This window comes from Piliocolobus tephrosceles, chromosome 15 (genome assembly GCF_002776525.5).
Source record: "Piliocolobus tephrosceles isolate RC106 chromosome 15, ASM277652v3, whole genome shotgun sequence".
Lineage (NCBI taxonomy): Eukaryota > Metazoa > Chordata > Mammalia > Primates > Cercopithecidae > Piliocolobus > Piliocolobus tephrosceles.
This window is the reverse complement of record NC_045448.1, coordinates 37,148,779-37,161,256: the sequence shown is the minus strand read 5'-3', so window position 1 is coordinate 37,161,256 and position 12,478 is coordinate 37,148,779. Positions and strand designations below refer to the sequence as shown.

Below are 12,478 nucleotides of genomic sequence, written 5' to 3'. Positions count from 1 at the left end.
CCTTTGGGTTATTAGGAGGCTTTTGTGTAACTGCCTTTTGGACAGTGGAGGCAAGCATCTGGTATTTTAAATGGAGATGTTTGTCTTCTTGAATTTTTTGTTCCTCATGTCTGTTGTTAAAGACCCAGAAGGTTGCATTTAGGAGCTCCCGCCAAGATGTCTGAGGACCCTCCTCTAATTTTTGTAATTTTTCGTGGATATCTGGGGTGGATTGGGAAATAAATTGGAGGTAGAGAAAAGTTTGACCTTCTCTAGATTCTGGATCCAAATTGGTATATTTTAGCATAGCTTCAATGAGGTGTGATAAGAAAAGGGCAGGGTTTTCCTGGTGCTCTTGTGTAATTTCTCTGAGCTTTTCATAATTAACTGCCTTATAAGCATTTTTGTCCATGCCTGTGAGGAGACAGGTAATCATGTGGTCTCTTCACCTGATGCCATTGTCTCCCTGTTGGTAAGTCCAGTCTGGGCCTCTACAGGTGGCTGCATCATTGGCCACTGGATTTTGTATAGGGGCTTGATTATGGAGTTCATCTGTGTGTGTTTCAGCTGACTGCCAGATGCGCTCTTTTTTGTCAGGGGTGAGGGTGGAGGTTAGAATTATATAAATGTCATGCCAAGTTAAATTAAAGGATTGGGTTATGTGCAGGAATTCCCTGTGATAGATTTTCAGAGAAAGATCCTAGACACTGTTCGATCTGTGACAATTCAGACATGGAGAAAGGGGATATGAACACAAGCAATGCCTTCAACCCTAGCGCCTTCCCAGAGAGGGAGAATGGCAGAAGTGGTTTGACTAGCTGGAGTAGTGTTTGAATGGGTAATGGGTGAGAAGGATGAGGGTTCGGATTTGGCACTAAAGGCTGGGGGCAAGAGGGGCCAAAGAGATGGAGGGTTTGGATGGGCAAGAAATGGATGCAGGGGTTGAGAGTATGGAGGGAGTTCATCTGCAGGGTCAAAGGGGATTTCAGGGGAAGAGGTTTCAGAGGGAGGAGAGACCCAGGGAGGTTTTCATTAAGAAGAAGGATTTCACGAGAGGTGCAAGCTTGACATAAGGAGGGTTGGGATTTAAGGTAGAAGGAAGCCTGAATATAGGGAACCTATTGCCATTTGCCATTCCTGGTTATAAAGTTGTCAAGGTCCCTGAGAATTTGAAAGTCAAAGGTGTCGTTTTCAGGCCATCAGCTGTCATTATCTAATTTGTATTGGGGCGAGGCCATGTTGCAATGAAAAATTAAACACTTTGACTTTAGGTTCCCCCATAAGTCAAGTTTGGTGAGGTTGTGAAGGAGACAATCCAGTGTGGAGGACATAGGAATGTGGAATTGTTTGGCACCTATGTGGACTGATAAGAGGAGGCCGAGAGTATCTGTTTTTGTTCTAGGCATCCCCAGACAAAAGACAGAGACCTGGAATCCTCTTTATAAAGAGGACAGTTAAGCTGAGAAGAAACTGAGCATCCCCAAGATTTCTTCAACTTAGTCCCACTGGTCCTCCAAGGACCAGGACAGCAGACCTGACTTTCCCAGGTACTGTGAGAAAGCTAGGAAAGGCAAATCTTACCGGTTGGCTGGATTAGTGTCTGATGTTGGATGTTCTGGTTGGAATCAGTAAAGGGCCTCCTGGACTGGAGCCACGTGAGGAAGAGAGAGAAAGAGAAGAGGGAGGAAGAGTGGACAAGGGTTAGAGAGCAAAATACCTGTTGCAGGCAGTCAAGGTGGATTCCTGAGACCTGAGGGTTTTGAGAACCCACTGGGGAGTAGCCCCAGCCCAAGCCTCACAGTCCCCTTCAGATTAGTTATCCACCTCATGCAAATTGCTTGAAAAGTGAAGAGAGAGAAAAGACGTGACAGGTGGCCAGAGACCCTCAGGATCCAGGAGTTATCTCGGGACGAACTGCCGCTGCCCACTGCTTCCTGGGTTGCAAGAGAGCCTCTACCCCCAACAGCCATCCCAGGTTTCGGCACCAAATATGAGAGTTGAAGAAAGAAGAAGGAAACTTGAAAAGTGGCTGAACAGTCAAAGACAGGTTTATTTTAGAGAATAAACCTGAGAGGGGCTTCTGGCTGATTTTGGTCAGGAACATTCTCTCTTGCAGACTAAGGGTACTTAAGGATTTAGGGAGGGAGAGCTTATCACAGGTTCAGAATGTTTCTGGGTAGAGGAGAGTTTTATTGTGGGGTTGGAATGTCTGGTCAGAGGGGAGGTTATCTCAGGGTTGGCATGTCTCTGGTCAGAGGGGATTTATCTCAGGTTTGGAAGGTTTCTGGTCAGAGGTGTCATTTGTCATTTATGGTCATGCTGACATTAGCCATTAGGCTGATGTTTTGGGGCTGGATTTAGGCAGTTTTTAATCAAGGGGAACTTAAAATAGCGGTGCTTGTCCAAGATGGCAATGCTCCTGTTCTGTCAAAGATGGAATTGTGAAATAGAATTTGTTTGAAGATACATTTGTTCATTCAATGGAAGTTTCTTGAGGGCCCATTATAAGGCTAAATTATATTTCCACCTGAATAGTTTAATTGATGTTGCACTATCTGGCCCACAGTGGATCATGTCTCTTGGAGAAGTAATATTTAGACAGATCCAAATTGAATGTGGTAATTGTAGATCTTTGTGATGCTTATGTGGACTTCTCTGACATCTGTACAAGTTATTAATATTGAAAACAAGTACTCCTATAAATCAGTGATTGAAAAAAATACTTCTGCAGGGATTAGAATTGATCCACTTGAATCTGTTTTCTACTTTCTAGCTCCATACCAGATTTCACTTGAAAAAAATGTCTACTCTGCTATAGACAGTATGTTTGGATTTAAAATGAAATGTCTGAAATGATGGAGGCCTGTTTGCATCGGGGAGCATTGACTATAAAAGTTTAGAAAACAATACAGAATCAAATATTTATTAAGCACTTGATATAGAATTGGCACTGTGCTGGGCATCAGGTTTATGGTAGGAACAAATAAAATGGACCCTGTTGTCATGGAGTTTCATGGGGATGACCAACTTTAAATAAACAATTACATAAGCAGGCCAAGCACAGTGGCTCATGCCTATAATCCCAGCACTTTGGGAGGCTGAGGCGGACAGGTCACTTGAGGTTAGGAGTTTGAGACCAGCCTGGCCAACATGGTGAAACCCCGTCTCTACTAAAAATACAAAAATTAGCAGATGTTGTGGCACACACCTGTAGTCTCAGCTACTTTGGAGGCTGAGGCAGGAGAATTGCTTGAACCCAGAGGGCAGAGATTTCAGTAAACGGAGATCGCACCACTGTATTCCAGCCTGGGTGACAGAGCGAGATCCTGTCTCAAAAAAAGAAAAAAAAATCTGCAGGAACAAACTATGGTCAGAGCTGTGAAGGGAAAGCAATGGCATGGAGAGAAATGAAAGCAGGGGTGAGGCGAGGTTTCTCTGGGGTCACAGTTGTGAGGAGGCCTAAAGGATGAGTGGGCACAGAGCAGTGGGTGCTAGGTGGAAGGAAGGACATGTGAGAAGGTGAAAGTGGAAAAGGTGATGTCAAAGTTTTCATCCCTCTGGTTGCTGTGTGGGTCATAGATTGGAGTAAGGAAAGAGAGGAAGTGGGGATCCAGTTAACAAGGTACTGCCATGGCCTAATGGAAGCATGGACTGGGGTGAAGATGTTGGAGGCAGAGGAAAGTGGGCAGATACCAGCAATGTGTTTTGGAGGTAGAATTGACAGGTCTTAATTATGGAACATGAAGCTTGAGGGAGAAGAGAAAACCAAATAGAAACCTAGGCAGGCTTAGAGCATATGCCCATTTCTCTTATAACAGCTTGATGATGTTAGCTGTGGAGTACCATATAGCAATTCATTTGAACATTTTGTGTTTGTGATAGGATTTTTATCATGGCTTTTTTTTTCTGTTTTTGTTTTGTTTTGTTTTTGTTTTTTTGAGAAGGAGTTTTGCTCTTGTTGCCCAGGCTAGAGCACAGAAGTGTGATCTTGGCTCACTGCAACCTCTACCTCCAAGGTTCGAGCGATTCTCCTGCCTCAGCCTCCTGAGTAGCTGGGATTACAGGCGCTTGCCGCCACACCTGGCTAATTTTTGTATATTTAGTAGAGACGGGGTTTCACCATGTTGGCCAGGCTGGTTTTGAACTCCTGACTTCAGGTGATCCACCCGCCTTGGCCTACCAAAGTGCTGGGATTACAGGCATGAGCCAATGTACCCGGCCTTATCATGGCTTTTGAAAAGCCAGGAGTTGACTGTGAGTGCCAGGGGAGATATGCTGTGTTAGACTCGCCCTGGGAGGAGTGAGAGGACTACTCTTTGTGAGTCAAGAGTTTCTGCCAAGTGGATCTTTCTTATTCAGAAGGAGAGAGTCATATTTGTTATACTGTCCATTTCACAAGTGACATTAAAGGGAAAGGAGTGGGGAGGCGAGGAGGGGGTGAGCATAAAATGTCAAAATAACCGTGGTTTTTATCTTTAAGGTTTGGCACGGATTTTAAAGAAATAGAATTCATTAGCTTGGGTGGATTTGGCCAAGTTTTCAAAGCAAAACACAGAATTGACGGAAAGACTTACGTTATTAAACGTGTCAAATATAATGGCGAGTAAGTAGTAAATGTTTAAATTTTTTGAATGGCAAGGTATGCTGAATCTGCACTATTTCTTTTTATGCTTCTCTCTTCTTTATTAGGATATCATTTATTTCTTTCTCATACTCATTAAACATTTCATTCTACCAAGAGGAGTTTGGCTTACTCCAAGATGATCTCACTTTACTGTGGTTATTTCAATAAAAATGGTATACCATTGATCATCCTTTCAGTGCTATCTTCAGAACTAAAGCTGTAGAGTTATTTGCTTTAAAGTGGCATGCAAATTCATGAAATGGTCCATATTTTAAAAACCGTGGCACCAAATAGAACCTTAATTACCCACAAAAAAGGTGATCTTCGAGATGTTCTAGTCTTACCTCCCTATTTTACAGATGAGGAGACTAAGATCCAGAGATGTAAAGTGATTTTGTCTAAGATAAAAGCTAGATGGTAATTGTTCTCTGGTTGTCTGGTTGTCTGTTATTGTATAAGGCACTGCTCCAAAATGCAGTGGCTTAAAAACAGCAATTTATTGTTATCTCTGATGGTTTCATGGGTTGATTGTGCTCATCTGGACAGTTCTCACTTGGGGTCTCAGAGGCATTTGCAGTCAGTAGTCAACTGAAACCTTGACTACAGCCTATCCTAGGCTGGATATCCAAGCTGGCTAGCAGTTGACACTGGCTGTGGGCTGGAAGTTCAGATGGGACTGTGAACCAGAATACCTCCACATGCCCTCTCTGTGGGGATTGGGCTTCTTACAACTTAGTGGCTGGGTTCCAAGAACTATTGTCCCCAGAACAAGTCATCCAAGAGACCAGGAGTGAGTGGCAAGGCTTCTTTTGACCTAGTCAGAAGAGTTCCAGAACATCACTACCGTTAAGTTATATTGGTTAAACAAGTCACTGGAGCCAGCTTAGATTCAAGGTTGCTGGGGGGGGAGTGGTGGCAAATAGGCTCTACCCGTTAATTTAAGGAGTGGAAGCATGTATGGGAGGATAAAGAATTGATCAAGATTATCTTTGGACATGATCTCCTATGTAATAAGATTGGGATTTAGAACTCATCCCCTGGAATGACAATTCAATGTGTTCCCACTGTAACCCACTGCTTCCAACATTTGTTTTCTGTATTATCTGCCCTCTCACTCCCACTGGATAGCAGAACTTCAGGAAGGAAAACAAATAGAAAGGAAGTCTTAAATCACATGGTCACCAATTCACCAATCTTGCTTGTTGCACTCTGGCAATTGTTACTATGTGTAGCTTGGCCAGACCGATCTGATCCCTCAAAGACTAGCAAAGGAGATGGGAAAGGGATCTGGGCTAAGAAAAATGATATGTGCAAAGGAGAGGTAGGTGTGGAGTGCTGGATATTCTTAGCCCAGTTAAACAAACCTATTTCTTCTCTCATGGATGATGCCTTGCATTTGAAATAGGATCATTCCTACTCTGTTCATTGTTTTATTTAACAAGAATGAAGGACAGCTGTACTGTTATTCTTTCCAGTAGATAGCAATTTTTAAAAATGGTAATAATGTCCCAGCTACTTGGGAGACTGAGGTGGGAAGATTGCTTGAGGCCAGGAATTTGAGACCAGCCCGAGCCACATAGTGAGACCCAGTGTCAAAAAAGAAAAAAAAAGAAAAGAAAAAAAATGAGGGCCGGACATGGTGGCTCACACCTGTAATCCCAGCACTTTGGGAGGCTGAGGTGGGCAGATCATTTGAGGTCAGGAGTGTGAGACCAGTCTGGCCAACATGGTGAAACCTTGTCTCTACAAAAATACAAAAATTAGCCAGGCGTGGTGGCACACACCTGTAGTCCCAGCTGCTTGGGAGGCTGAGGCAGGAGAATTGCTTGAACCCGGGAGGTGGAGCTTGCAGTGAGCTGAGATCACACCACTGCACTCCAGCGTGGGCAACAGAGTGAGATTCCATCTCAAAAAAAAAAAAAAAAGATAATTATGTTGATGAAGGTCCAGTATCTTGGGCATTTATAGTAGTTTATACATTGGTACAAAATATATATATGTTTTTTTTTTGTTTTTTTTTGTTTTTTTTTTTTTTTGAGGCAAAGTCTCACTCTGTCGCCCAGGCTGGAGTGCGGTGGTGCATTCTCGGCTCACTGCAACCTCCATCTCCCGGGTTCAAGCAATTCTCTGCCTCAGCCTCCCAAGTAGCTGGGATTACAGGTGCCCACCACCATGCCTGGCTAATTTTTGTATTTTTAGAAGAGACAGGGTTTCGCTATGTTGGCCAGATGGTCTCGATCTCTTGACCTTGTGATCTGCCTGCCTTGGACTCCCAAAATGCTGGGATTACAGGCGTGAGCCACCACACCCGACCCAGCCAGTTATTTTTAATGGCTGCAAAATAGCCATTGATCAGGGGACAGAACAAAATATATTTACTCATTTCTTTACTGCCAAATATTTTGTTTGTTCTAATTTTTCACTGTTAATTGAATGACACCATTATTTATATCTTCTTGGATATAAATCCATAATTTGACTAACATTCTCTTTTTTTCTTTTTTCTGTTTTTGGAGATAGAGTCTCACTCTGTCACCCAGGCTGTAGTGCAGTAGTGTGTTCATGGCTGGGCGCAGTGGCTCATGCCTGTAATCCCAGCACTTTGAGAGGCCAAGGCCGGCAGATCACTTGAGGTCAGGAGTACAAGACCAACCTGGGCAACGTGGCAAAACCTTGTCTCTATAAAAAAATACAAAAACTAGCCGAGTGTGGTGGTGTGTGCCTGTGGTCCTAGCTACTTGGGAGGCTGAGGGGGGAGGATCGCTTGAGCCATAGGGGTGCAGGTTGCAGTGAGCCAAGATCACCACTGTACTCCAGCCTGGGTGACAGAGTGAGACCCTGTCTTAAAAAAAAAAAAAAAAGAAAGAATCTAAAATAATAACAGATTATTTTAGGATTGTCAAAGTATCAGTATTTTTTTTATTTTTGCAAATTTTATGTCATATAGTTTAGAACTTCTTGTGTTAAAAAATAAAATTGTCAAATGTTTGATTATCCTTCCTCATCTTTGAAATCTCCAATTTATTTACTGCATTTAGCATGAAATTGTCTTAGGTCTTGGCAACACATCCCTATAAAGCCTCCCACCATCTCACTTTCTCTGCATAAGTTATCCTCTTTGTGTATATTTGCCACACATGGAAAATCCTGAATTAGGTACTTCACACTGCCTGCGTTACTTAGCCTTGCTGCCTCAACGTGATTTGCTTGTGAAATCCAAAGATTTTAACACAAGTCTAAGCAAAACATAATGTATGATTTGGCTATGAAAAATTGCATCAGCTGGGTCCAGTGGCTCATGCTTGCAATCCCAGCACTTTGGGAGGCTGAGGCGAGTGGATTGCTGGAGCCCAGGAGTTTGAGACCAGCATGGGCAGCATGGCAAAACCCCATCTCTACAGAAAATAGAAAAAATTAGATTGGTCTGGTGGTGTGCTCCTGTGGTCCCAGCTACTCAGGAGACTGAGGTGGGAGGACTGCTTGAGGATAGGAGGTTGAGGCTGCAATGAGCCAAGGTCGTGCCACTGCACTCCAACCTGGGTGACAGAGCAAGACCCCATCTCAATAAAATTAATTAATTAATTAATTAAAATGGCATCACTGGCATTTCAAGAGTACTAAAGAAGATTTTTAAATTGTCTGATGTTTGGCATTAAGTCGCTGCCTTTTATTTATTTATTTTGAGACACAGTCTTGCTCTGTCACCCAGATTGGAGTGCAGTGGTGTGATCTTGGCTCACTGCAACCTCCGCCTCCCGGGTTCAAGCAATTCTCCTGCCTCAGCCTCCCAAGTAGCTGGGATTACAGACATGTACCACTGTGCCCAGATAATTTTTTTGTATTTTTAATAGAGATGGGGTTTCACCATGTTGGTCAGGCTGATCTTGAACTCCTGACCTCGTGATCCACCCACCTTGGCCTCCCAAAGTGCTGAGATTACAGGCATGAGCCACTGCGCCCGGATGCTGCCTTTTATTTTATCCTGACAGTAAGAACAGCTATGTTTTTTTTTGCAGTATGTTCACTTTTTCCTTTTGAATGTCCCGGCTTTCATTCTAAAACTGTGTGAGAACCATAGCAATGGTTTAATAAAGGAATGTAGACAGTTCTTTGTTACATGAGGTGTTTTGTGGTTGTTATGTGAGATGTACACTGACACTGCCATGTTCCCTGTTCCTTTTAACTAGGAAGGCAGAGCGTGAAGTAAAAGCATTGGCAAAACTTGATCATGTAAATATTGTTCACTACAATGGCTGTTGGGGTGGACTTGATTATGATCCTGACATCAGTGCTTATGATCCTGAGAGCCCTGATTATGATCCTGAGAACAGCAAAAATAGTTCAAGGTAACTAAAAACAAATTCTCATAGCCATAATAGGATGGAAGGAAATAGTTATTTACTATGTGTGGGCCACTGGATAAGGCCATTAATTATCACAATTAATAATCGCAATTCTCTCTGAGAGACACTGTTATCGCTCCGTTCCACAGGTAAGGAGAAAGTGAAAATCTCTTTCTTGTTCCTCCTCTTGCTGCACACTTGCTCTCACAACCCTTTGTTACATCCTCGCCTGTCTTCAAAATCTCAGGTTCAGCTTTCCTGACTCCATTGTTTAATGGAGAGCCTTGTTCACGTGCCAGCTTCAGTGCAGGCTGTAGTGTAGTCTTGTGAAGAGAGTTTTAACATATAGATGCTGCATCTGGGGGCTCCTTCCTCAGCTACCAACACAACAGGAGTTATTGACCATCAGCATACAGGACTTTAGTTTTCAGCAAATTCTTGGCTACCTCTTCCTGTTTTCAAGCCAACATATATACAAAGAATATAAATGAATATTGAGGCTAACTTAATTCAGAAAAAAAAAAAAAAAAAGATGGTTAACAAAAAAAAAAAAAAAAATCAATCCTCCAATTTATATCTCTTAGTAATTGTAATTTGTTGGCACTTCTCCTAGAGTAGTACCTTTCCTATTGTTTTAGGTTTGCTTTCTCTTTACTCTCTCATACTAAACTTTATCCCCATGATGGCAAGGATAGTGTCTAACTCATTTTCTCATCTCTAGGTGCTTTTCATGATCAGTAGATGGAGGGTGAATTAAAAGGTTTCAAAATTACTTTATATAATAATGAAATTTAGTTTCCTGCAACTCTATTGTTTTCGTGTTCCTATTTCTATCTGTTAGCAAAGGTGATTGCAGATCTTCAGCAATAAAGAATGGGTGGCTTGAATGCAGTGGCGAAATCTTGGCTCACTGCAAGCTCCGCCTCCCAGGTTCACGCCATTCTCCTGCCTCAGCCTCCCAAGTAGCTGGGACTACAGGCGCCCGCCACCACGCCCGGCTAATTTTTTGTATTTTTTAGTAGAGACGGGGTTTCACCGTGTTAACCAGGATGGTCTCGATCTCCTGACCTCATGATCCACCAGCCTCGGCCTCCCAAAGTGCTGGGATTACAGGCATGAACCACTGTGCCCGGCATCTTCTTTTTTCTTTTTGAGACAGAGTCTTACTCTGACGCTCATGCCAGAGCTCAATGGTGCGATCTCAGCTCACTGCAACCTCTGCCTTCTGGGTTCAAATGACTCTTGTGCCTCATCCTCCTGAGTAGCTGAGACTACAGGTGCCATGCCACCACACCCAGCTAATTTTTGTATTTTTAGTAGAGATGGGGTTTCGCCCTGCTGCCCAGGCTGATCTCAAACTCCTGAGCTCAAGCAATCCGCCAGTCTCGGCCTCCCAAAGTGCTAGGATTATAGGTGTGAGCCACCGTGCCCAGCCCGGCTCATATTTTATAAATTAGCTAAACAAATAAAGCTCTGGACATCTGGGAACTTATGACTGAAATAAAAAATGGCCTATTATATTTTGATTCAAATTTGTTTATTGTATTTAGATTTCTATTTTGAGACATGTTTTGGGGTTCTTAAGATAAGGTATAAGCTTTTAAAAAGTTATGTATTTTTTATAAATTTATATTTATTGTTACTTTTAACATACTATGAATTTTATACCCAGATCAAAGACTAAGTGCCTTTTCATCCAAATGGAATTCTGTGAAAAAGGGACATTGGAGGAATGGATTGAAGATAGAAGAGGCAAGAAACTAGACAAAGTTTTGGCTTTGGAACTCTTTGAACAAATAACAAAAGGGGTGGATTATATACATTCAAAAAATATAATTCATAGAGATCTTAAGGTAAGTGGAAAAATGTACTTTATTAATTGATACATATATATATAATTTAGTAATTTTAAAATGTATCTTTTCAGCAGGGCACAGTGACTCACGCCTGTAATCCCAGCACTTTGGGAGGCTGAGGCAGGCAGATTACCTGAGGTCATGAGTTTGAAACCAGCCTAGCCAACATGGTGAAAATCTCTCTCTACTAAAAATACAAAAATTAGCTGGGCATGATGGTGTGCACCTGTAATCCCAGCTACTCGGGAGGCTGAGGCAGGAGAATCGCTTGAACCTGGGAGGGGAGGTTGCAGTGAGCCGAGATTGCTCCACCGCACTCCAGCCTAGGTGAAGAGTAAGACTTGTCTCAAAAAAATAAAATAAAATAAAATAAAATCAATCAATCAATCAATAAATATATATGTGTGTGTGTGTATATATATATATACACACACACACACATATAAAATAAGATAGATATATTTTTTCTCTAGTTTTAGAATAGTGGTTGATTGGTAGTTACGAGAAAATGATATCTAAACATTTCCATGCAAATGATTACTGTGACTGGCACAGCCAACTGACCGCTCTGTCCCTGCTCCTCCTGCCTCCTCTAAGTGACTCAGGCTTATCTGAGTGGCAGAGGGGACTCTGCTGACTGTGGCTTTAGGAATATGGTTCCCTAATCTCTCAGTCATTACTCTTGAGGGCTGTCATAGCTACTGGCTCCAGAGTCTAATATTGTCTTGTTAAACATTTCGACCCCATGATTGGAAAGTTGTAGTAATCCCAGACTGGGAAAGTGTATCATCCCTTAGTATTTTCATTTTCCTCTGGCTTTTATGGTCTGGATAAGGAGTTTCCCTATTTTTACTTCTCATCAAAATGACAGAAGGTAAGAGGCAGAGCAGCCCTTCACAGCCTTTCTTCCATTCCCTATTCCCTGTGACTTGCCTAGCCTGTCACAAGCTGGCCATCCTGAATCCTGTCCCTGGACCTTTGCTCATGTTCTTCTCTCTCATGGAATATACACTTCTGCCTGTCTCCTTTGCTTATAATTCCTTTACTGAGCCTTTCCTGATCACTCTGGAACTGCCTTTTTCTGTTCTAGGCAGAAGTACCTTATTTATGTGACTAACTGCTTACCCCACCCCTCTAAAACAGCCAGGAATAAGGAATGAAACAAAACAATTCCTTGAGAGAAATAAGTGCCCATATATACAGTTGTTTATTGGGCTCAGATAGGAATGAGTAGTCCTTAAAAGGTATTACTTCCGTGGTCTGCCCAGGGGCTGGATGTCTGATGCATTGGTGTTTTGAGTCTGCCTGGTTCCAATATGTCTATTCTACAATATCTGAAGTTATTATTTGAAGTTGGAACATTGTCAGGACTATTTAAAAAGGATAAATGTGGAGTTGGTCATGGTTTCACTTTGGGATAAATCATACATATAGTTAAATAACAAATAAGCACAATTATTTCTATATACAATAATTTGCAAATAAATGCAGAAGTGTAGGCATTAAGTTCCTCGTCCTCAGAATGAATTAGCAAAATTCTGACTGGCGCCTACCCACTTACCTGCCAACTATGCCCTGCACTGTATGTACCCTGTGTCATGGACTGATCTTTTCTTGTGTCTATTTGCAGAGAATTTTTGCTCTTGCTGTGGTTGCTCAAGGGTCAGACTTTATTA

General features: G+C 42.3%; 1 protein-coding gene across 2 annotated transcripts in view; it reads left to right on the top strand.

Annotated features, from left to right (window-relative positions):
* Window positions 1–12,478, top strand: part of EIF2AK2 (eukaryotic translation initiation factor 2 alpha kinase 2) — a 54,350-nt gene that overhangs the window by 29,271 nt on the left and 12,601 nt on the right. For both annotated transcript variants that reach the window (XM_023216343.2, XM_023216344.2), the window contains exons 11-13: window positions 4,460–4,582; window positions 8,791–8,949; window positions 10,619–10,799. In XM_023216343.2, the coding sequence (XP_023072111.2) occupies window positions 4,460–4,582; window positions 8,791–8,949; window positions 10,619–10,799 (463 nt within the window). The remainder of the gene's footprint in view (window positions 1–4,459; window positions 4,583–8,790; window positions 8,950–10,618; window positions 10,800–12,478) is intronic.